This window comes from Macrobrachium nipponense, chromosome 23 (genome assembly GCF_015104395.2).
Source record: "Macrobrachium nipponense isolate FS-2020 chromosome 23, ASM1510439v2, whole genome shotgun sequence".
NCBI classification, from domain to species: domain Eukaryota; kingdom Metazoa; phylum Arthropoda; class Malacostraca; order Decapoda; family Palaemonidae; genus Macrobrachium; species Macrobrachium nipponense.
This window is the reverse complement of record NC_061090.1, coordinates 25298235-25322999: the sequence shown is the minus strand read 5'-3', so window position 1 is coordinate 25322999 and position 24765 is coordinate 25298235. Positions and strand designations below refer to the sequence as shown.

Below are 24765 nucleotides of genomic sequence, written 5' to 3'. Positions count from 1 at the left end.
AAGCTCCCCAGGCATAAGCCTATGAAAGACAGGCTTACGCTCGCACTTCGCTCTAACGCCAGTGGGGATTATAAGGTGAAGCCCCTACTTGTGTATCATTCCGAGAGTCCTTGAGCCTTCAAGGCCCACAAAGTGCTAAAGGAGAAGCTTCTGGTGATGTGGAGGGCTAATGTGAAAGCCTGGGTAACGAGACTTTTGTTCACTGAGTGGGTAAATCTGTGTTTCAGTTTGACAGTGAAAAAATTCTTGGAAGAGAAGTGCCTCCCTCTGAAATGTCTGCTGTTGTTGGACAATGCCCCTGCTCACACTCCTGGCCTTGGGGAAGATATCCTAGCAGAGTATTCTTTTATCAAGGTTTTTTTATCTTTCGCCTAACACCACCCCTCTCCTCCAGCCTATGGACCAGCAAGTGATATTAAACTTCAAGAAGCTGTATACAAAAAATCTTTTCAAGAGATGTTTCGACATCACCGATACCACAAACCTCACCCTGCGTGAATTTTGGAAGGAGCATTTTGATATCACGATATGCATCTGACTCATTGATCAAGCTTGGCAGGAGGTTTCTAGGCGAACCTTGAATTCTTCGTGAAGGAAACGCTGGCCTGATGCTGTATCTGCCCGAGACTTTGAGGATTCGACGTGGGCGAAGCTGATGCAGATTCAGAAACAGCTGACTATCCTGAAACTGTTTCGCAACCAGATCTTGATGAGATCGTTGCACTCGGCAAGTCCATAGGGCTGGTCGTCGACGAGGACGACATCAATGACCTTCTCCAGGAGCACCAAGAGGAGCTTATGACGGATGACCTGAAGGAGTTGGAGGCCATGAAACATAACGTTGTCCAAGAGGAGTTCTCTAGCAGCGGCGAGGAGGAGGAGGAGGACCCTATGACAACGGCAGAAATTAAGGATGGTTTAGCTGCTTTTCATAAAGTGCAAACATTTGTAGAAAAGACACACCCCAAAAAGGCTTACACAGGTTGTATGCTTGCGCAGTTCGATGACGTTTGCCTGAGTCGTTTCAGGAACATTTTGAAAAGCAGGCAGAAGCAATCTTCCTTGGATAGTTATTTTTTAAAGAGGCCTTTAGTAGTAAGCAAACAGGAAGGTCCAAGTGATACGAAAAAAAAAAAAAAAAAAAAGGAGGGATTTTATTTTAAGTTTTTCGTAAAGTTAAGTGTTATTGTTTCTGCCATTTGTTAATGTTTCGTAAAGTTTAGTGTTATGTTTTCTGCCATTTGTTAATGTGTTTCGTAAAGTTAAGTTTTCATGTTTTCTGCCATTTGTCCTCCTCCTCTGTCGCCACTTTTGGACATCGCCTCATTCGAAAGGTAAGGTTCCACATTTTACTACATACATACGTACATGTACGTACAATATTTCTTGTACCCTGCACACTAATACACTTTATTTACAGGTACAGTCACTGTTAGGTTAGGTATTGAATGGTCCAAATTGTTGTATTTCATTGTTTATATGTCAATTTAGCTTTATTATAAAATTTACTGTGGTGTTTTTGTAGGGCTTGGAATGAATTAGGCAATTTACATGTAAAACTTTGTTTTAGATACGAAAAAAATCAGGTTACAAAGGCTGCTTTGGAACGGATTAATTTTGTAACCTGAGGTACTACTGTACTCATAAGTAGTAGAGTAAATATTTTTTCTTACAACATGGAAAAAACTGCACTACATTTCATTTACAGTGTGTGAGGAGTTGTATCTATGCACATATGAGGGAGGCAAATGCAGCAGCAGCAGTTATTGTAAAGAAGAGGAAAGAATTATCAAAGACGGATGTTCTGGCAAAGGGTGTGTGTGTTGTGCTCCTGCTGATGGTTAGTATCTTGATTTATTTGTGAGTATAATGATTCTCTAAATACTTTAGTAATATAAAGAACACTCACCCCTTCTTATATAAATCACAAACATGCTAATGTGTATCAATAACATAGCAACACAATAACGCAAAAGGCGAGCTTGTACCAAACAGTCTGCAAAGATCAAATGCAAATGAATGATGAGCTTTCAATATTTATGTTTTATCTCATTGGCTTAGTTAGCTCAGGCTACACTTAGACCAATGGGCCCAAATGTTCAAGTCACAATATTTTCTTAATCGAACTTTATTTTATATATGGTTTCAGTGCATGAATATAAAAATGACTTATTATGATACCTATATGTATCTATGTCCTTAAACTGAACTATATCCTTTAGTATGGTTTATTGCTAGAACATGAAATATGGACCAATATGAAGCTATGCCTGCGCTTTGATATGCCAATTATTTTATTTTAATGGCCTTCTCTTAAGCACTCATTCATTCCATTTCCGTATAAATTACTATACTATTGTAACCTTTATTCATTTATTCTATCTAAGTACCATTACAAGCTCTAACAGTAAAAACAAAAATATGTATTTACTGTATCTAGGCTAGCCTTTTATCCCATATGTCATCAGCAGACAAAGGATAATGGGGAGTAAAGGAGTTTTCAAGCTTTTGTTCGATAAATTATTTTACAAAATACTCCTGAATCTGCAAAATTGCAGTTATTATGATGATTTGTATGCTGAAGAAAAATTATGTAAATGTTACACTAGCTATTCCTTTCACCTACCCCCAGACAGCCATTGTTCGTTTGTTTGATCTGCAAAGATTATTTGATACAAGCTCTTCTTTTGTGTGGTTGTATTGTCATACTATCAACATAAACAGGAATGCTTATAATTTTATAAGGATTAACTAAGCGTTTTGCTACATCTACCTAAAACCTACTGTGTTGAGTGGGCAGATAAAATGTAAAAGACTATTGTCACTTATTCAGTCGACATAAACTCGGTTTTCTACAGAAATAATGTATTCAAAGTTCAAGATTATTGTGTGTCAGACAAATATATTTCAATTTAAAAATGGCAGTTAAAAAGTCACTTTGTTTATTATACCTCCAAATAATTTAAATCATTTCCATATTTGACTGTGAGTGTTAGCTACCAAAAGTAGGTACATTCATAATATGATGAATTTTCTCCAAATTTCTTGAGATTTTCAAATATTTTACAAATTTTACAGTATGTCATGACTTAGGTATCTGTTCCCAAAAAGGAGAATACTGTAGCAAGAGCCAGTGCAAATATGATTCAGAAGAAGAGATTGAAAAAAGATTGTAGATGCTGAGCTCCTAAACCAGGTTTGCTTAACTGGAATAGGTTTGAAAACTGAGAATCCAATATAGTAGGCAGAGCTCGCTCTCTTTCAAAAATATACATATACATTCCCTTTATGATTACTCAGGGAAAGAGAAAATAGTACTACATATATATATTTTCAGAGAGAGAGAGAGAGAGAGAGAGAGAGAGAGAGAGAGAGAGAGAGAGAGAGAGAGAGAGACCTCTTCCTACTACTATAATGGATTTTCAATTTCTTAAACTTTCAGTTAAACGGATTTGACTTAGGAGCACATCTACAATCTGAAATGTTACATCCCCCCTCAATCTCCATTCCATGACATCCTGTAAAATTTAGAATTAGTATATTATTTAAAAAATATCTGTATATAGGAGAAAATTAGTCATTTCATCAATGTACAACTTTTGCTAGCTAAGGCTTTCAGTCAAATATGGAAGTCATTTAAATTATTTGGAGGTAGTATATTAAACAAAACTACTTTTAAATTATTATTTTTTTTAATTTGTTTGAAACATTATAATCTTGAATTTGGAATGCACTGTTTCTGTAGAGAACTTAGTTTATGTCAACTGAGTACATGACCTTCTGTGCTGATAATTTCATGTTTGTATTAATTAAGATCTGTTGAAGGCTAATGTTTTTAGTGTACAATTATTCTAACAATAAACAATTATATACTCATAAGTAGTACAGTAAATATTTTTTCTTACAACACGGAAAAAATTGCATTGCACATCCTTTACAGTGTGTGAGGAGTTGTACCCATGCACATATGAGGGAGGCAAATGCAGCAGCAGTGGTTATTGTAAAGATGATGAAAGGGTTATTGAAGACGGATGTTCTGGCAAAGGGTGTGTGTGTTGTGCTCCTGCCAAGGGTTAGTATCTTTTGTTATTTGTGAGTATAATGTTTCTTTAGTAACTTTCGAGGTGTATTAATTTCAAAATGTGAAGGGAAAGCAAAACCTTCCGTGGCCTATTTATACTAGCCTAGGTGTTGGGTTCAAGTTCTAGCCTAGATTGGGCAAAGATATTTTTCCATATTTCTGCTAGCCTAAGTGTTGGAGTTCTCAGCCTAGCCTTCTTCTTGATTCTCCAAGATTTCCCATGCTTTAAGAAGTTGGCTTTGGGTTAGCTTAGGTTCAATTCCTAGCTTAACCTTCCTTCATACGAATGACCTGATCAGTAATGTAACTCATATTCTGGTAGCCTTACCTTCGCATTACGTAGGATCCATCTTATCTCAGTATATGTCGTTCTGGAATTCCACTATGATGGTTAGTATCTTTTGTTATTTGTGAGTATAATGATTCTTTAGTAACTTTCGAGGTGTATAAATCTCAAAATGTGAAGGGAAAGCAAAACCTTCCGTGGCCTATTTATACTAGCCTAGGTGTTGGGTTCTAAGTTCTAGCCTAGGTGTTGGGTTCTAAGTTCTAGCCTAGATTGGGCAAAGATATTTTTCCATGTTTCTGCTAGCCTAAGTGTTGGAGTTCTCAGCCTAGCCTTCTTCTTGATTCTCCAAGATTTCCCATGCTTTAAGAAGTTGGCTTTGGGTTAGCTTAGGTTCGATTCCTAGCTTAACCTTCCTTCATACGAATGACCTGATCAGTAATGTAACTCATATTCTGGTAGCCTTACCTTCGCATTACGTAGGATCCATCTTATCTCAGTATATGTCGTTCTGGAATTCCGCTATGATGGTTAGTATCTTTTGTTATTTGTGAGTATAATGATTCTTTAGTAACTTTCGAGGTGTATAAATCTCAAAATGTGAAGGGAAAGCTAGGTATTGGGTTCTAAGTTCTAGCCTAGGTGTTGGGTTCTAAGTTCTAGCCTAGATTGGGCAAAGATATTTTTCCATGTTTCTGCTAGCCTAAGTGTTGGAGTTCTCAGCCTAGCCTTCTTCTTGATTCTCCAAGATTTCCCATGCTTTAAGAAGTTGGCTTTGGGTTAGGTTAGGTTCGATTCCTAGCTTAACCTTCCTTCATACGAATGACCTGATCAGTAATGTAACTCATATTCTGGTAGCCTTACCTTCGCATTACGTAGGATCCATCTTAAATCAGTATATGTTGCTCTGGAACTCCGCTTTAATGGTTCCTTAGCCTAGAAGGGGGACCAGGGACCTATCACTATAGGGAAACACACATTCTGAAAGACTGAAACATGACAGAGTTCCCAGCCATGTGTGAAAAGACACTAAACCAAAGTATGGGGTCCTGTCTCTCTGAAGGGGCAATGTTCTCTTATGAGATGGACCAACCTGTCACACATAACGCAAGCGATGCCGATGCAGAGTTAAAGATGAATCCACTGCAAAAGCATCTGTCCCAAGGAAGGTCAACACGGCAAACAAGGAAGGCTTGTCTAAAAATGTTGATGTCCACGGAACTTCTGGGTTCAATAAAAAGAAATAAAGCGCAGGCTACGATATAAAAGCCAGCTTGGCGGTAAAAGAAAGACTGGCATGTCACGGGGGTCTGAGCTTGGTCGATGACCAAACATCCGCTTCATTTATGCGTGAGTTGCCAGATACCACAGAGGCCTTGTTTTACAATCTTTCATTGATTTTACGGGTTTCCATCTAGTGCTAGAAGATTATTCTATTGTTAAGACCTCAGGTTTGTCAGCTATGAAAAATACAAATTTAATAAAAATTTGTCATTTTATACATCATTTAATAAGGTGTAAAAGCTTTGAACTATAACAGGTTTCATTTTATCTCTCTACCCCATGGGTGAAGATGGGGCACCCCATGGGTGAAGATGTGGCACATGCATATGGGTAGTACATGATTGGCTGACAATCAATGCTTCCAGTATCATTGGCTTCCTTTGATAAATATTAATAGATTTTTTTCAATTATACACTATATAGTATTTGAATATTTATATATACAAAAAACCCTTGCCCCTTCTTATATAAATCACAAACATGCCAATTTGTATCAAACAGCAACACAAGTGCATAAAAACAAGCTTTTACCAAAAATTATGATTTAGGTATCTCAAAAGTTTAGGCCAGGCAACATTTAGACATATGCTCACACAATGTTAAAAAATGACAAATTTTTAACTAATTTTGTATTTTTCATAACTTACAAACCTGAGGTCTTAACATTAGGATAAATACTCAGCCCCAGCTGGAAACCGGTAAAGTTTAAAATAATTGTGTACGCAAGGGACTATTGGCATCTGTGCTTGGTCACGAGTCATGTGGAGCCACCCACATACCCCTCATTAACTCGTGACCCCGTTAGTTATTCTTCCAACTCAGGTTAGTTGATAGAGGGGTAGTTAGAGGTGGGCCTTTGTATGTTAAGACCTCAGGTTTGTAAGTTATAAAAATACAAATTAGTTAAAAATTTGTCATTTGTTCATATACGAAACAAACCTTCGGTCTTAAAATTGGGATAGACTTACTCTTGGTGGGAGGTAAGTAATATTAACCAACTGGGAGCTTGCCTTTGATCAGTTTTCTGTATACCAGAATTCTATGAAACAACTGACCAGTATTTCCGAATCTAAGACATATATGAATATCATAGAGTCAGACTTCTGGGTTTTACACAATATCATAGTTCATTGCGTCTGAGGAAGATAAGAAGATCTGTTCTCCTAACAAACCAATTCATCCACTCATGTAGGTTTGTTATCATTCCTCTCCCCCTTGCTAGAGAGAGGAATGTCCTGCTACTGATAAGTATCTTACTGATACTAACCCTAACAGTATAGCCACTTCAATCACCTGTACCTTGTCTATTCCAGCTTATGGTGGTACTCTCTTCTTACTGCCCTAAGTAAAGAAGGAGACAGAAATTTGAAAAGGAAAGAGGCCAGTTAACTCCTCCATTTCACATTTATACCATTATCTTAGACAAGATACCAATTGACCCCCCAAGGGTACTGGATGAATTACACCATTTGTTGAGCAGCCACCAAAGGACCCAAGGAAATTGTGTCCAAGGGCCTCTGGTCAACCTTATATATATACAGGAAATTGAAGGTGGGTTTTCATAACGAAGAAACCACTCTCAAATTTCAATGAACAGACAGACACCTCCTTAACATTGCTCAATTTTGAGCTTCGATACAGTCACAGACCAACCGTCTCGCTCATTTTAATAGATATGTTCTTAAATGCCAGAAGGCCCATATTCCTCTGATGACCTTCTCTTCGGTATAGCCTTATTGGTACAACTTGACAAACAAGGAGTAGGCTTGACCAATCGCCTCTGTTTGGCCTGTTCCTTTACGTCTACCACCTTAATGTTCTAGGTGACGTAGTTCTTTCTATAACCACAGAGTACTGTGACAAGTCAAAGCCGGCCCTGCTGAAGGTCTCTCACACATACTCACACCGTACTGAGCATGACTAAGAAATGTATCTGTCATCATGACCCGTGCTGCATTGACTCATTATCCCAGATTCTGGGGCAAATTGGAACTGATGTTCCCAACTACTTTTGAGTCTACGTCAAAACCCTGGTTATTGAGTACTCCCACTCTACCACGGTCAGAGGAAGACCCTCATCCACGGTCAGTTTCCTGTAACGTGACTGATATATGTGCCTGGTGGTAGTCCGTCAAGTCTACTCTGATACAGAGTAGGTTTTCACTTATCAGATCGGAGTTCTTATGCGCCCCATTCAGTTCACTGTTCCTGATTCATCTGAAGATTACTCAGTGTGAAGCAATATTCACATGCCCAGTCACCAGTCCATTGTATATCACCATACATGTAAACATGTAATTACAGAGATGCTTCCCTCTGTTCTGACAACCTCTCCACCAGATCATTGTCTACTGACCGAATGCCTTTAATGGACAGAAACCTCCTCTATGCAGGCAGTCACGGCCAAAGAGTCATTCTGTATATATGAGCTAAAGACCACTGAAGTCGTGTTACGTCCGAAGTGACCCTCTACACCCAAAAACTTAAAAGTATTAGTTCGAAAGGGGATACTGGTCAACCTCCAGACCTTGAGATATTAATTCTACCTATCAGTGGTGCCTCTTCCCCACACAAACCTGGTAGCGATGATTGTGCTACGATAAACTTTATCAGTCACTCATCCTGGGTCCTCCTTAGTTACTGGAACCCATCCTTCTGTTCGGGACATGGCGGAACAGGTAGAACCTAGAGTTTGCGTAACCTCCAGGTTTTTCCCAGTATTGCAAATGGAATCCTCAGGCTCCTCGAAGGGTGAAACCCCTGAGACAGCTATTACATGGTTTTTCCATTACATGAGTTCCTCCCCGGACGAGTGGTTTGTGCACTCATCTGCCAAACCGGTGGTCCGAGGTCCTACTCCCATCTCGGCCAACACGGAATCAGAGAAACTTATTTCTGGTGATAGAAAATAATTTATCGATATGTCCCAATTATCCTCTGTCCCAAGGAATTAATCTGTTAACAGGATATGGCTCATTTTTCCACAAGTAATGTTAGTTCCCAACTACGAAACACCTTATGCGGTGACCTGTTACAATATACGGGCATATGTTCAATATGCTACCCTCCAAAGGGAAAACCTATATTGCCAGAAACCATCATGGTGCTATTCTCGAGTAACCTAGCCCAGAATTGTACCCAACGTCACTTCACCCTACCTGACTCTTGAAGAATGGGAAACTCCCCACTTTCCCCTTCCAGATATGATGAGGTTCTAATGCCTTGCTCTAGCCAACTGAAGCTCGAACCCTCTATGTTAGGTTCAAGACTTCAATATATAAACTAGACCAGTATGGAAGAGACCCATTTGCAGATTCCAGGTTAACCTAGCCAACAACCACTTGGACTAGTCTAAGCAGGTATAGTCAATTAAGAATTGACTAACTTATTTTAAGTTGGCAAGACCAGGTTGACCCTGGCTTGGTTAGGTTAGGCTATGTTAACTCTTCCAATTAGGCTAGGACCCTAGTTTGGTTAGGTTAGGCTATGTTAACACTTCCAATTAGGCTAGGACCCTGGTTTGGTTAGGTTAGGCCATGTTAACACTTCCAATTAGGCAAAGGCTAACTCCTCCATCACAGTTTCTCTGCAAACATACAAAAATAACTATTATGATACCAAAGAAATATCTACATATGATACCAAAGAAATATCTACATCCTTAAACTGAACAATAATATGATACCCAAGAAATATCTATGTACATCCTTAAACGGAACAAAAACCTTTAATACTGTTTATCACCAGAACATGAAGTATGGATCACTGAAGCTGTGCTTATGCTTTTGATTTGCCAGTAATGGCCCTCTCTTAAGCACATATTCATTCCATTTCTGTAAAAATTACATTTATTATTGTAACCTTTATTTATTCATTCTATCTGCGTATCATTTCAAGTCCAAACAGTATGTGTACTGTATCTAGGCCAATGATTACGAGCCAAGAGTCGAAAAACATTCATTACGTAAGCAAGGTAAACAAACACCTTTTGACTAAATGTTGCCCCGCCCATCCACCAGACAAACTCCATCAGCTCTGAAACCCAAAGACTTTATGAATGGCGGAACGATACATAGATGTGAGTGGGGTATCAGCGCTAGCGTAGTAATACTACTGTAGCAGTATAGTGCCGCAACAGTATAGCAGTAATATACATGAATTAAACGTTTAGGCCAACTGCTGGGATCCTTGAGGATCATTTAGCACTTCTTACAACTACTCGAGAAATTAGTTTTTATAGCCAGAAGTTAAATTTTCTAATCCAACAATGCGCATGGTAGCCTTCAGTGTTATCCTGAATTATAACGAGGCGAAAGTGGGTGGAGCCTCATGAAGTCATCATTCTGACGATAATTATTGGTGAAGGTTTAAAGCCAATATACGGTACCGGCTATTTTTTTCCAGTAAATAGGTAGATAGCCAATAAATAAAAATTGCTTGACATTGGATATAGCAGTTATCAGATCAAGCTTGTCTACTATGTTTTTGATAATTACCAACTATTCCCTACATCTTGTCAATCTGATTGTGACCTATAAAGTAGACTGTAATTTCTTTGGAAACTTATTTTAGGAGTTAGACTAATAATCGAAGTGTTTTTGTATTTATTAACATATTTTGTTGGTTTGTTCATTATGACAATTATCAGTGGAGAGGTTCCAGAGTTCATAAAGGTGTACTGCTTTGCTTGTATTTAAATTTGTATGTCATTGTTGCCAGAGGTTTAGCCTTCGTTACGTATAGCCAATCATCCATCGAGAAAGAGTGAAGAAATGCTGTCATAAGTTACGTAACGAGTGCGTTCGAAACCTTTTCTCTGAGTAAGTTGGCCCGTCTTCAAAAAAAGTCACTTTTACATTATAAGTACCAAATTTATTCAACCTACGTAGTGCAGAATACACTCAAAATTTATGTGTTGATATAATATGTATTCTGAATAAGCGTTAAATTTATGAAATGCATAGATAAAAAGTTATTGCGAAAAAACCGTGTTACAGAGGCCCTGAATCTCATAGTAAGCATATTGCCAAACCTACCTAAAACCTACGGTGTTGAGTGGGCAGATGAAAATAAAAGTTTTCTACAAAAAAATCAATTCAGAATTAAAGACAAATAAATTTCAAAATAAAAATGAGTTTAAAAAAGTCATTTGGAATATAGTAGTACCTCCAAATAATTTAAATCCCTTCCATATTTGACTGAAAGTATTAGCCAACACAGTTTTGTACATTATTGAGATGACTAATTTTCCCCTAATTTTATTTAATTTTTCAAATATGATTCTGAATTTTACAGGGTGCCATGACTCGGTTATCTGTTCCCAAAGTAAAGGATACTGTACCAAGAGCCAATGCAAATATGATACAGAAGTAGAGATTGAATGGGGGTGTGGCAATTCTGATTGTAGATGCTGTGCTCCTAAACCAGGTTTGTTTAACTGGAAAAATGTCAGAAACTAAAAATCCAATATATCTCTCTTTCCTTCTCTTCTCTCTCATCTTTTCTAAGTACATATTATTTACAACTTATTTCCTATGCTGAAAATCTAGTCCCTTTACTAATTTAAATTTGTTGAAGATTGTTTTGGTTGAAAATTATTCTATAATAAAAAAAATTATACTTATAATACTTATGAATACAGTCAGTAATTTATCTTATAATGTAGAAAAAACTTATTTGCATTTCCTGTACAGTGTGTGTGGAATTGGAAATATGCACATATTCTGGAGGTAAATGTAGCAGCAGGAGTTATTGTATGGAAAATGAAAAAGTAATTGCAGATGGATGTTCTGGCACAGGGTGTGTGTGTTGTGCTCCTGTTGATGGTTAGTATCTTGCTTTTTTGTATGTGCAAATGATTCTCTTGTTACTTTTGAGGTGTACTCATTTTAAACTTAAAGGAAAATTATATTTTTATATTGAAACAATGCTTGACATTTCCTTACCTGGTAAAAGAGCTACTGCTGGTGAATACTGCCTCTGGTTGGTGCTTATCTTAACCTGTAGTAGTGTGACGGTTGAGCTGAGGGTTGTCTCTACATAATGGAATTCTTGCAACAGAGGATAGGCCTGATCACTGACTACCAATAAAAACCAGCAAAACAATGCTGTCACCTACGCTAACCAGACAAGGCTGTCACCTACACTGACAAAAACCACTACCCTTCCATTACTGGTGTGACCCCAAAAACTCGACACCAAATGTCAAGGCAAAGAGATATAGGAGAGAAAGAATATTTCCTGTGCCTTCTCCTTCAAAACCATGCCAGCCACCGATAATGGGCCCCTGGGTACTGCAATTTTCAAACACTGTTTTAATTTCTTTTAAGCAGTGAAACGTGAAGATCGATTTGTACCTCCAAAAGGTCAACTGAAGAATTATGCCTGAAGGTGAGAGAGGTAATGACTGCTCAGACTGCATGTGCTCTCACTTTGAATGAAGGTGAAGTGTCCTCCTGAATCTAAGTACGTGCTTCAGAGATCAGGTCCCTTAGGAGGAACAACAATGTGTTCTTCGAAAGAGGGCGAGAGGGATTCTTGACAGAACACCAGAGGTTGCTGGAAGGCCCTCTGGTCTTCTTGGTCCTTCGCAGATAATGTATCTTAGGGATCTGACTGAGCAAGAACCCTTCCCTCTTCCTCTGGGCCCCATGATTTCCATTAAACTTTTTATGTAGAAGGAAAAGAGCACACTGCATCTCCTTTAAGGGGAAGTCTACCCATTTGTCAATAGCTTGCAGTTCACTTACAAGCTTGGCAGTTGCCAAAGTTACAAGGAAGAGTCTTCCAAGTGAGGGCCTTTAGGGATTTTGAACAGAGGGGTTCAAAAGGGGGGCCTGTGAGCCATCTTAGCACGACGTCTAGGTTCCAGGAAACCAGATCGCCCTTCTGCTCAGAAGTGTTGAATGACTTGATGAGGCATTAGGATCTGGGTTTGATGGCCAGCCCAGTGCTTAAAAACCAAGCTCAGCATAGCTTGATACCCTTTAATGGTGGAAGAGGACAGATCTCTAGAGGGCCTCAGATAAAGGAGGAAGTCTGCTATTAGAGCCAAAGATGTCTCAGAAGACGAGTCATTAGGTCTGAGACACCATCTATGAAAAAATTGTCCACTTTGCTTGGTAGACATTGCAAGAAGATTGTTGTCTGCATCTTGCAATAGCTTCTGCAGCTATTCTTAAAAAAAATTTTGCTCAGACAAGCTTCCTGACAGTTTGAAGTCTGTCAGAGCAAGAATGGACAACCTTTGGTGGTCTCTCTTGAAGTGAGGTTGTTTGAGTAGCCACTATTTTTGGGGAATTAGCCTGGTATGGCATCTGTCACCCATGCCAGGCAATCCAGGGCTGGAGAACAGAAGAGAGGATGATGATGGTTTCCTGTTGTGGCAAATAGGTCAAGTCGGCTTGCCCTACAGTCTCCAAAGGTCGAGACAGACCATGGGATCCAAGGTCCACTCGGTGGGAAGGACCTGATTCCAACAGCTCAATTTGTCCATCAGAGCGTTAGTTTCCCGTAAATAAATAGTGTGATCAGCGTCACTTGATTTTGGTGTGCCCATAGAAGAAGATCCTTTGCTGCCTAGCAGAAAGAAAAGGAATGAGTGCCTCCCTGTTTTCAGATACTATATGACAGTGCGGTGGTGTTGTCTGCCACTATCTTGTTGTAGGTCGAGGTCGAGAAACAATGAAGACCTAGATGAATTGCTTTTAACTCCTTGACATTGATATGAAGTTTCTGTTCTTCTGGGGGACCACATCCCAAAAACTTCCTGACTTCCCAGAAGGGCTCCCCAGCCTAGATCTGAGGTGTCTGAGTAGAAATCTAAGTTAGGGCTCAGAGGAAGAAACTTTCCCCATCAAGTCTACTTCGGACAGCCACCACTGGAGGTCTGATTTGATTTTCTGAGTAATGGGAAACTCGATAGAGTCTGGTTGAGTTTTCCTGTCCCAGTTAGTGTTTAGGTAGAATTGGACGACTCTCAGGTGTAGTTTGCCCAACTAGATGAAAGTCTTAATGGACAATAGAGTCCTTAGTAGGCTCATCCATTGATGGGTTGAACAAGACGAGAGGTTGAGGAAACTGCTGGTCATCTGAAGGCAGTTGGCAATTCTCTTGGGAGACAGAAAAGCCTGGAAAGTCTGAGAATTGAGAATCGTCCCCAAGTAGAGAATCTCTTGTGTTGGGGTTAACTGGGACTTTTGAAGACTTGAAAAGAATGCCTTTGTGCACTTCTCCTTCGAAGGGGATAAAAGAACCAGTCATCCAGGTAAAGATTGATGTCGATACCGATCAGATGAAGCCATTTTCCGAAAGGGGAGAGAACTAGAGTAAACAGTTGAGGTGCCATGGAGAGACTGAAGCAGAGAGCCCGAAACTGAAACACTTTGCCCTGGAGGACAGACCTGAGATACTTCCTGGAGTCCAGATGGATGGGGATATGGAAGTATGAGTCTTGCATAGCCAATGTTATCATCCAATCACCTGTGTAAAAGGATGACATGACTGACTGGTTCGTCCCCATCTTATAGTACTTTGTCTGTGAAGTGATTGCGGACTCTTACGTCTAGGACTGGTCTCCAACCCCCCCCGACGTTTTGGGGACTACAAACAGAAGACTGTAGAAACCCTCTGTGTGGATGTCCTCTATTTATTTCTTTTATGGCTCTCTTTAGGAGGAGAGAGGATACTTCCTTCAAAAAGGCCAAATGCTTCGCTGAGCCTTTTGAGTAGGCCGTCAAGATGATGGGAAAGGTGACCTAAGGAGGGTTCTCTATGAAAGGGATGGAGTAGCCATCTTTCAGAATCTTGACAATCCACTGATCTGACCCTCTGTGATCCCACCTCTCCCAAAAATTGGGAAGCCTGGCTCCTACTGGATCATGAATGACTTCTTATTCATTTCTTGGGCAACACTTTGGAAGAGCTCCTCTTGATGGCTATAGCCGAGAACTGGACATTGGAGTGGGGCTTGCTTCCACAAAAGGAGTGTTGTTGAAGTGGACTATGAAATCTGATTAAATAAGATTCAATACAATGGCATTGCAAATTCAGAAATTTTAAACACGTTAAAATTAAATATTTCAGCCTGTCCGTCATCATCTGACTGCTTGGGAGCTGGTGGGACTTGCAGGAAGAGTGAATGTTCTTCAAATGAAGAGGAAACTGACATATACTGCTCTGGACAAGACTGCAAATGCTGTGTGCCTAATAGTTAGTTGAATCTGGTTGGTTTTTTTAGACTGATTTACTGTTTATTACAGATTATTTATAAGTAGGTATTTCAGTTCAAATTAATAAAAAAAAACACAGCCAATCATTCACAATTTATGCAAGCTTTAATTAATTCCATTTCCACCATGACTCAATCAGTTTCCTTTTCACACAGATCTAGAGTACTACATATAACATTTTTTCACACAAAAATACAAATTAAATAAGCACCAACTATTACTGATAAAGTGTTCCAGTAACTAAGGTTGATTATTCTAGTTCAAGCACAGATTGAGTTTAGAATTTTTACTCTAGTAACATTTTATTTCCTTGTTGACAGAATCCTGTACATCTACCACAAAATGTACTAAGAAAGGTGGTTTTTGTGGGAGCAAAGAACAGTGTCAAAACGGTCAATTTTTAGAGATATATTGTGAAAAAGGCTGTGGATGCTGCATCAAAAACGGTAATTATATGATTAAAGATAATGGTAAAGGGTGTGTATAGTGGACTCTATAAAGTTTTCTTTCTCATTATCAGTCTGTAAGGATTCTAATGGTTAATGTTTTATATTATCATTATCATCTCCTTTGATTCTTCATTTAGTGGAACTGTCCTGTTGCATCATACACAATATGATGAATCATATAAATTAATTTTGTTATTGCACTTTGAAACTATTCCAGGTCCATCGGAATGTAAACCCAAATCACAATGTAAGAAAATACAAGGAAAATGCAAGTCTAAGTGTAAAAGCAATGAAAAGGAGTTACCCAAAGGATGCAAAGGCAATAACTGTAAATGTTGCTACAAAGCATTAACTTGCCCATCATCTATTAAATGTACCAAGAAGGGTGGATACTGCTGTGATAAAGGAAGCTGCAAGGATGGTAATTTTAAGAATAAATACTGCAAAGGTGGCAAAGGATGTGGTTGTTGTATAAGTAAGTCCTATTATGAATTTTATACATACAATACATACATATGTTCAGGATAGGTTGACTAGCTGCTTTAATAGGTATCAGAAATATAGTTGTTTGCAATAAATAAACATGTATGGTAAGGACAGGATAAAATTATTGATAAGTCCAAAATATTACTTATTAAAATATTATATTACAGCTCTTAGCTCTCCAAAAATTAGCGTGCTTATATTGCATTAGAGTGCATTGCATAGCTGAAGTGAAACTAAAGCTATGTAGTTACTTATTAAGTTGCTTATATAAAAGTAATTTCCCATACTTTTCTTATTACCAGCTGGAGGACCACCATCATGCAGCCCTAAGAAAAAATGCTCAAAAAGAGGAGGCGTATGTAAATCACATTGTAGTAAAGATGAAACTGAATTTAGCAAAGGTTGTAAAGGGAATTGCAAGTGCTGCATCAAACAGAAAGGTGTTTGTCCGATTACAAATAAATGCAAGAAGAGAGGAGGTACTTGTTGCCAGAGTCATCAATGCTCAGGTGGAGATTTCATGGAACACTTGTGCGATCCTGGGTGTGGCTGTTGCTTGGGTAAGTCATTTGTCAGTCAGTTTGCTTGTTGCTCATAATGTGTATTCCTTGTTTTTATCAAATACATACATATGCTACTGTTTGTGAACAATTAAATCGAAAGTATGAGGAAAAAAGTAAATATAAGCTGTGATTTGCTATTTAAAAAAAATGGATTGCACTGCATAGAAATAGGAAGAACTTTACTTTCTTCATTTAATCTTTAACTGAAAACCCTTATGGATAGTCAACAGAAAATGAAGCCAAGAGGGCTCCAAAGAGAAATCAACCTGCAGAGAGAGACAAGTTATAGAAAAAGTGACAAGTAAATAAATAAGGGAATAGAAAATGAAACCAATGCAACTGAAATTCAGGGGATATCAGCTAGCTTAAATATTAGATCAGATGATTCTCTAAATTTACCGTGCAAACTGTTCCACATTTCAATTGTAGCCATGTTAAAACTCCTAGGAAACTGAGTGTTGAACCTGATAGTAGAAAAAACAACACATCGCAGCAGCAGCCTGCCTAGTGTTACAAACAAAAATAGCTAGGTCAGGCAAAGAAGAGTGCAGAGGATGTTTATCAATGTACATTTTATGCGACATACACAATAGAACTCACTTTATCCCTTTACTCCAAGTCAACATTTACAAGCTGGCAAAATAAATTTGACCAATGACATAACTCTACACAAGAGTTTGAGATGAGAGTCAGTGCTATAAAATGATACTGCAGAAAGCACTCCAGACAAGGAAGAAAGAAAAGTTTAAACTTAGATATAATATCAATAACTTCATCCTGAAACACTGTAAAACATTTCTAGAAGATACCAGCTTTTTGAAAAGCAGAGGAACAAATATTGCTTATATGCTCAAAGTAAAATTCTTATCAAAAGTTACACCTAAAATCTTAAAGGAATCACTGACATTTAAAACGGTACCTTTTACTGTAAATCATGATGCAAAGGCAAAAGTGATCTGGATTGACTATCATACTCAGTTTTAGAAGGATTGAGCTTAGAGCCACAAAGCCTACTTCACTCATGAATACATGACATCTCTATTCAAGGATACTGCAATAATAGATGTAACAGAAAAGTTACCAGCACTAGCATGGTAGCATCATCGGTAGAGGCAATCAGTTTGTTCTCCAAACATAGATAATAAATAGCAAAGGTCCAAAAACAATACCTTGAGGAATACCTGAAATGACATTACTAAAGTTACTGTAATTGCCATCAACACAGGCACTGGGTTCTGCTAATCAAAAATTGATTTAAAATAATAGTAAAATATCCACCAAATCCCAATATAGCTTGTAGATAAGTGCTTCATAAATCAGCAGTCTTTTTAAAAAAATGAGCCATTGAGCACAGCTTAGGCTCTGGAAAGCATGACTGAGGCGACACCAAGAATCCACCACATTTTTTGCTACTGAAGACTTGGGCCGAAAGTTCTTGCCTTCTACTTATGGCAATAGTATATACCAGTTCCATTGGCTCTTAAAAGGGAAGGCATGGTTAAATGAATTCCAAAGTTTGAGGACTTTAGGGCACATGCACTACCCATGTTCATCACCATAGGAGATCAATATCTTCACACTCACATTATAAGCTTTCTCAGCTCCCCCGTAAACAACCTGAGTCTGACTTCTGTTCTAAGTGAAATTGTGCCATAAAAAGTCTGATTGATTGTTCCTCCATGTGATAAGCTTCTTGTATTTCATGGTAGGCAAGCTTACATGCAGCATCAATCCATGGATTAACTTCAAGATGAAACTTGAAAATTTTAAAAGGAATTCTCCTCTCAGTGATGGTCGTTAGGTGATCATATAAACACTAGGTAATATTCAGGCTTCTGTAAATATCACTTGACCTGAGCTCGATACGAGCACGATGAATACCATTCAAATTGAGCTGGAATTTAAAGTATACATCTGGAAAGGCTAACATCAGGAACAATCTGATCAATCTCCACATTACTTCAATAGCCCATAAATTCACTAATGGCAACTTTTAGACTGGCTCAGATTAACAAAGTATCATGAGTTAGTTGTGGATCTTAACTTCTTCCTATGATGTCTTTTTATTTAATTATTTCCTCATAAATAAATCCAGGGGCTGTTGTTGGTTTTGGTTCTTATCTTTTATTATAGTATGTCTGTTATAATTGTAATTTTGCAAAGAAAAGTGCAAAGAAATATTAGAAAAAAACATGTATAATCCAAAAAGGGTACTGCATCTTTGATCTCGGCTAAATATTTTACAACAAATACATGTACATACTCAGATCTTAGTTTTTTGTTTGTTTTGATGTTGTGTGAGCTATAATTAGAATTTTACACGACAAAATAAAATTATTTATAAGAAAAAACATGTACAACTTGGTAAAATTTACAATTGTCTTGTAAAAGGGGCCCCAGAAGTAGTTGTAAATAGTCTTTTTCAACTTCTCATGGAAGGTAAGGAGAATTTTTTAGATTTTTTTTTACACCATGTGGATTTGCATTATCTGCCTCTTTCCACTTGTGTTTTTTCTTAAATTGGCTGTCTTCAAAGTTTCCCCAGCCTAGGGTGCTGCATATGTTTTTTTAGCCTGGCTCTACAACATATATTCAGTAGGTAGGTGTTTTCTTCTGATCTTTGACATTGAGATTTGGTGATAGAAGGAAAAAGAGAGAATAAGACGTGATAGAAGGAAAAAAGAGAGAATAAGACATATTATAAAACATGGTATTATCATGAAAGCTTTTAACTGCTCAGCATAAACTTCCTTCTCTACAATATGTCCTCAACACCATTCATATTGCCTCCTAATCAATTTAATAAAACAGTACGTATATGTAGTTTACAGTGTTAAGGAGAGGCGAACTTTTTCACATTGCCAAAGATGACGCTAAAATGAAATGTAACAATTCTTTATCTGGTAGTGCAAATATATGAGGATTACAATTAATAATCTCATTCTCTCCAATTTATTGGTGATAGTGTGCTTTAATGTCATTGGTGCTTATAAGTAAGGAAAGTGTGTTTTACTGTCATTGGCACTTATAAGTACGGAAATTAACTCAAGATATTTATTGTAATTACAGGTGAAGTCCGGTACGATGACGATAACAAGGGAAGTGCGACAAATACTACTGAAAAAGCTTCTTTACAAATGAAGGAAAACAAAATGAATGACAAAGGCCAGAAAAATGGAAAAATTGTAGGAAATGAAGCAGCAGGGAGAAGAGGTAAAAAACAGGGGCTTGAAGGTAAAAAGAAGGGACCTGAAGGCAAAAAGGAGGGCCTTAAAAGCAAAGGGAAGGATCTTGGACAAAAAAAGAAGGGCCTTAAAAACAAAAGGAAGGATCTTGGACAAAAAAAGAAGGGCCTTAAAGGCAAAAGGAAAGGTCTTGGAGGAAAAAAAAAGAGCCTTAAAAATATAAGGAAGGGTCTTGGAGGAAAAAAGAAGGATCTTGGAGGAAAAAGTAAGGGCCCTGAGGGCAAAAAGAAGGGCCTTAATGGGAAAAAAACTTACCTAAATGGCAAAAAGGGTCTCAAAGTCAAAAAGAAGGGCCTCAAAGGGAAAAAGAAGGGCCTTAAGGGCAAAAAGAAAAACCAGGAAGGCAAAACGGTTATCAAGAGTGAAAAGGAGGTTCCTAAAGGTAAGGAGCATGGCACCAGTGGTAAAAATAAACGCACAAATGGTCAAAAGAAGGGTGCAACTGGTAAAAGGAAGAGTGCAACTGGTAAAAGGAAGAATGCAACTGGTAAAAGGAAGAGTGCAACTGGTAAAAGGAAGAGTGCAACTGGTAAAAGGAAAGGTGCTACTGGTAAAAGGAAAGGTGCTACTGGTAAAAGGAAAGGTGCTACTGGTAAAAGGAAAAGGAAAGGTGCTACTGGTAAAAAGAACAACATTCGAGGTAAAAAAAATAACCTTGAAGGTCCAAAGGAAAAAGGAAAAATTGAAACAAAGGTAATCAATGATAAGATGGTAAAGAAAAATGCTACACCTTCACCATGATTTCGTTTAACTTAATTAGAGGCAAAAAGAAGGTGGAAAAGAAGGAAATAAAAAGCTGACACAAGTGCGGGGAGGAATAACTTAGACAGGAGAGCTAAATGATCGAAAAGAAAAATTTGCTATCTCTTCTTAGTAATAACTGCACGACTAAGACTACATCAAAGAACAGTGAATCTTCCCCTCATTAAAGCCTTAGTATTAGCTGAATCGAGTAAAATACTTGTTATATTTGTTTTAATATGCCGTACATATGGTACTGTTTTACTCTGGTCGGTTATCTCTCATAATATTTTTGTTGACAGTTTTATAATGGTAATTCTTGTCTGTTGAAGTGTGATGTGTATTTATTTTATTTGTTAATTTAATCTTTTTTGTTATAGTGTGAGTAGTTTATTAAATGCATCTGAAAAATAAAAAGTATTAATTTCCTGTATCATGTGAAAAACTTATTACATGAACTCTTATCAGCTATCTGCTACCAGAACAAAATATAAATACTAAGCTGAATACTTATTGTGAAATGACATGGTATGGCATTTAAATACGTCAAATGGCATAGAATACGGCTCATAAGAAAAGTGAAAATAAAATAAAACTGAAAATTTAGAGCTAAGATTTTAAAGACTGGTAAACCAAACTTCCTTTTAGCTATTGTTTCACAATGTTAGGAGCAATGTAGTGGCTCTTTAAAGTAAGTGAAAAAGTCTCATAGCCGAGTGTTGTGCAGCTATGGGAATTCATGCTCTCATATTCACTTGGTAAACAGAGACAGAGGAAAGGTATTCTGAGCAATAAGAGATGAGCAATAAGCATTCCCAGTAAAATAAGAAGAGTGGCAAGCTCATCTCAGTTTATTGGCACTCCCAATAAACTGAGATGGGAGGAAGGCATTCCCACAAAACTGATATGGGAAGAGGACAATCACAGTAATAATAATAATAATAATAATAATAATAATAATAATAATAATATCCTTTATTTCAGCTCAGGGCCATATACATGGAATATACAAAATATGTTATTGTCATGATACAATAAAGTTTAATGCATACTTACTTACCTGGCAGATATATACTTAGCTATAGACTCCGTCGTCCCCGATAGAAATTCGAATTTCGCGGCACACTCTACAGGTAGGTCAGGTGATCTACCGCCCCGCCGCTGGTGGCGGGAATAGGAATCATTCCCGTTTTCTATGACAGATTTTCTCTTCCACCTGTCTCCTGAGGGGAGGTCGGGTGGGCCATTAACCGTATATATCTGCCAGGTAACTATGCATAAAACTTTATTGTATCATGACAATAACATTTTTATGCATTCAACTTACCTGTCAGATATATACTTAGCTGATTGGCACCTTTGGCGGAGGGTAAGAGACAGCTAATTTACTGAATAGACAGGAAACAACATATGTTGTAGGTAATAAAAATAAAAAACCTTGATTCCTACCTGTGTTAGCGAAAGACTTCATGGCTACTGACTAGGAGCCTGTATCGCTTCAAGAGCCTCAGCGAGGTAGTGACCTCATGCTAAGAGTTCTTGATGGTCTGTTACAGGGGTCTTACCCGCTTACGTGACAGAACCTTAGGATCTTTCTCAATGGGGTCCTATCCACTTACATGACAAAACACCTTGCCTATTGGCATGATCATAGAGCACAACACTAATCCCGATCACCTGATCCTAATTGGGGTTAGTACTAAGATTGAAAGGAGTCATCCCCAAACATCCTTTCAAGCAACCCACAACTCAACAACAATATAACAAATAATCATTAAAAACATAAAAACAAAATTAAGGATTAGCGTCTGCTCCATTTCCCAGCATAGTATCCGCTGATACATAAGGTCCAAGAGAAAAACATTTTTCGTATGTTACTCTAACATCCTTTAAATAGTGGGATGCAAATACTGAATTGCACCTCCAATAAGTTGCTGCTAAAATGTTTCTCATGGACATATTCTTAGTGAAAGAAAGGGAAGTTGCCACAGCAGCTTTAAAGAGTTCTCTTGGCAATTCCTGTGAGCTTCGGTAATCACATTTCTGACAAAGAACGCCAGTGCGTTCTTTGACATAGGTCTTTTGGGGTTTCTTACCGAACACCAAAGACTTTGTCGACATCCCTGAAGCTGTGTCTTCTTTTTTAAATAGAACTTTAAGGTCCTGACTGGGCAAAGGGACTGATCCAACTCTCTACCTACTAGAGAAGAGAGTCCCTTGACTTCAAAACTTCTAGGCCAAGGTTTAGAAGGGTTTTCATTCTTTGCTAGGAATAGATCCTGGAAAGAAATAACAGCCGAGTCTTTTTTAAATCCCACCCGAGAGTCCAAAGCATGTAATTCACTGATCCTCTTAGCAGTTGCGAGGGCCAACAGGAATATGCATTTACTAGTAAGATCTCTGAATGAGATTTTATCTGGAGGTTCGAACCTGTCCGAAATCAAGAATTTTAGGACTACGTCAAGGTTCCAACTCGGGGGAATAGAAGATCTCAATTTAGTAGTCTCGAAAGACCTGATGAGATCATGAAGATCCTTATTATTTTCCAGATTCAGGCCTCTGTTTCTAAAAACAGCTGAGAGCATGCTCTTCTATCCCTTGATAGTGGATACCGCCAATTTCGACTCTTCTCTTAAGAAGAGGAGAAAATCCGCGATTTCGGTCACAGAGGTATTGGAAGAGGACAGCTTCTTCGACCTACACCATCTACGGAAAACTTCCCACTTCGATTGGTAGACCCGCAAGGTAGCGGCTCTGCGGGCTCTAGCAATTGCAGTTGCCACTTTCTTTGAAAAGCCTCGAAGTGGGGTTGTCTGAGCAGATCTGTCCTGTTTGGTAGAGATCTGGGGAAGTCCACCGTCCATTCCAGTTACCTCTTGTGAAACCAGTTTCGGGAAGGCAGAAGGGAGCAATTAGAATTAGTCTTGTTTTCCCTCGATGCCACAAAACTTTCTTAGTACTTCCCCCAGCAATTTGAATGGGGGAAAGGCGTAGGCGTCTATGCCTGACCAATCCATGAGGAAAGTCTCGATCGCCGTGGCTCTGGGATCTTCTTCTAGAGAGCAGAAGTCTATCTTCCTGGAGAGGAACGTGGCAAACAGGTCGATCTGGGGTCTTCCCCAGAGGGACCACATTTGTCTGCAGACTTCTGAGTGGAGCATCCACTCTGTCGGGAGTACCTGGTTCTTTCTGCTCAACCTGTCTGCCCTTAGGTTTTTTACCCCTTGAACAAACCTTGTCCGCAGAATTATGCCCGGTTCCTCTGTCCAGGTCAATAGATCTCTCGCTATTTCGTACAGTGAGAAAGAGTGAGTGCCCCCTTGATTCCGGATGTAAGCCAGAGCTGTGGTATTGTCGGAATTGACTTGAACTACCACTCCTCTGACTTCCGCTTCGAAGTATTCCAGGGCTAGATGAATCGCCAGGAGTTCCTTCGCATTGATGTGCAGTGTAGCCTGTTCTTTGGTCCAGGTACCCGCCACTTCCTTTGGACCCAGTGTTGCTCCCCAACCTGTTTCCGAGGCATCGGAAAACAACACTCGGTGAGGGTTCCGAATCAAGAGGGACACCCCTTCGTTCTTTGTTAATGGGTTAACCACCACTTCAGGTTGGATTTTATCCCCTGTTGAATGGGAAAACAGTCTGACAAGTCTCCTGTCTTTTGACTCCACATTTGTTTGAGATAAAACTGCAGAGGTCTGAGATTTAATCTCCCTAGGGAAATGAACTGCTCTAACGAGGAAAGGGTGCCCAGCAGACTGAGCCATTCCCTCGCCGAGGTCCGTTCTTTCCCTAAGAAGTTCGAGATTTTTTCTAAGCCTCGAGCAATTCTCTCTTGTGATGGAAACGCCCGAAAACCCCGAGAATCCATCTGTATCCCCAGATAGACTATGTTCTGTCTGGGGATCAATTGTGATTTCGCGAGGTTCACGAGTAGTCCCAGAGATTTTGTCAAATCCAAAGTCTTCTCCAAGTCCTTCAAGCACTGAAGTTCCGATTTTGCTCTTATTAGCCAATCGTCTAGATAAAGGGATATATTTATCCCTTCTAGATGTAGCCATCTCGCAACATTCATCATTAGTCTCGTGAACACTTGAGGGGCCGTAGACAGGCCGAAGCATAGGGCTCTGAATTGGAATACTTTTCCCTGCATCATGAATCGGAGATATTTCTTCGATGATGGATGCAGGGGGACATGAAGGTAAGCATCCTGTAGATCTAAGGAGACCATCCAATCTCCTGAACGAAGAGCCGCAAGAACCGATTTCGATGTTTCCATAGAGAACTTTGTGTTCTCTACAAATCGGTTCAATGCGCTCACATCCAGGACCGGTCTCCACCCTCCCGAGGATTTCGGAACCAGAAAAAGACGGTTGAGAATGGTCGGGATGCGGATCCCT

At 38.8% G+C, this 24765-nt stretch overlaps 1 protein-coding gene and 1 long non-coding RNA gene across 3 annotated transcripts in view; one reads left to right on the top strand and one right to left on the bottom strand.

The window, feature by feature from the left end:
• LOC135195718 (extracellular matrix protein A-like) overlaps positions 1-20768 on the top strand; it is a 99797-nt gene extending 79029 nt beyond the window's left edge. Inside the window, exons 37-45 of the mRNA XM_064222139.1 lie at positions 1709-1840; positions 3941-4072; positions 10947-11078; positions 11345-11476; positions 14736-14861; positions 15202-15327; positions 15548-15805; positions 16119-16376; positions 19449-20768. Of these exons, the coding sequence (XP_064078209.1) occupies positions 1709-1840; positions 3941-4072; positions 10947-11078; positions 11345-11476; positions 14736-14861; positions 15202-15327; positions 15548-15805; positions 16119-16376; positions 19449-20365 (2213 nt within the window). The 3' untranslated portion in view covers positions 20366-20768. The remainder of the gene's footprint in view (positions 1-1708; positions 1841-3940; positions 4073-10946; positions 11079-11344; positions 11477-14735; positions 14862-15201; positions 15328-15547; positions 15806-16118; positions 16377-19448) is intronic.
• LOC135199550 (uncharacterized) overlaps positions 1-24765 on the bottom strand; it is a 355175-nt gene that overhangs the window by 272493 nt on the left and 57917 nt on the right. The gene's annotated exons all lie outside the window — the stretch shown is intronic.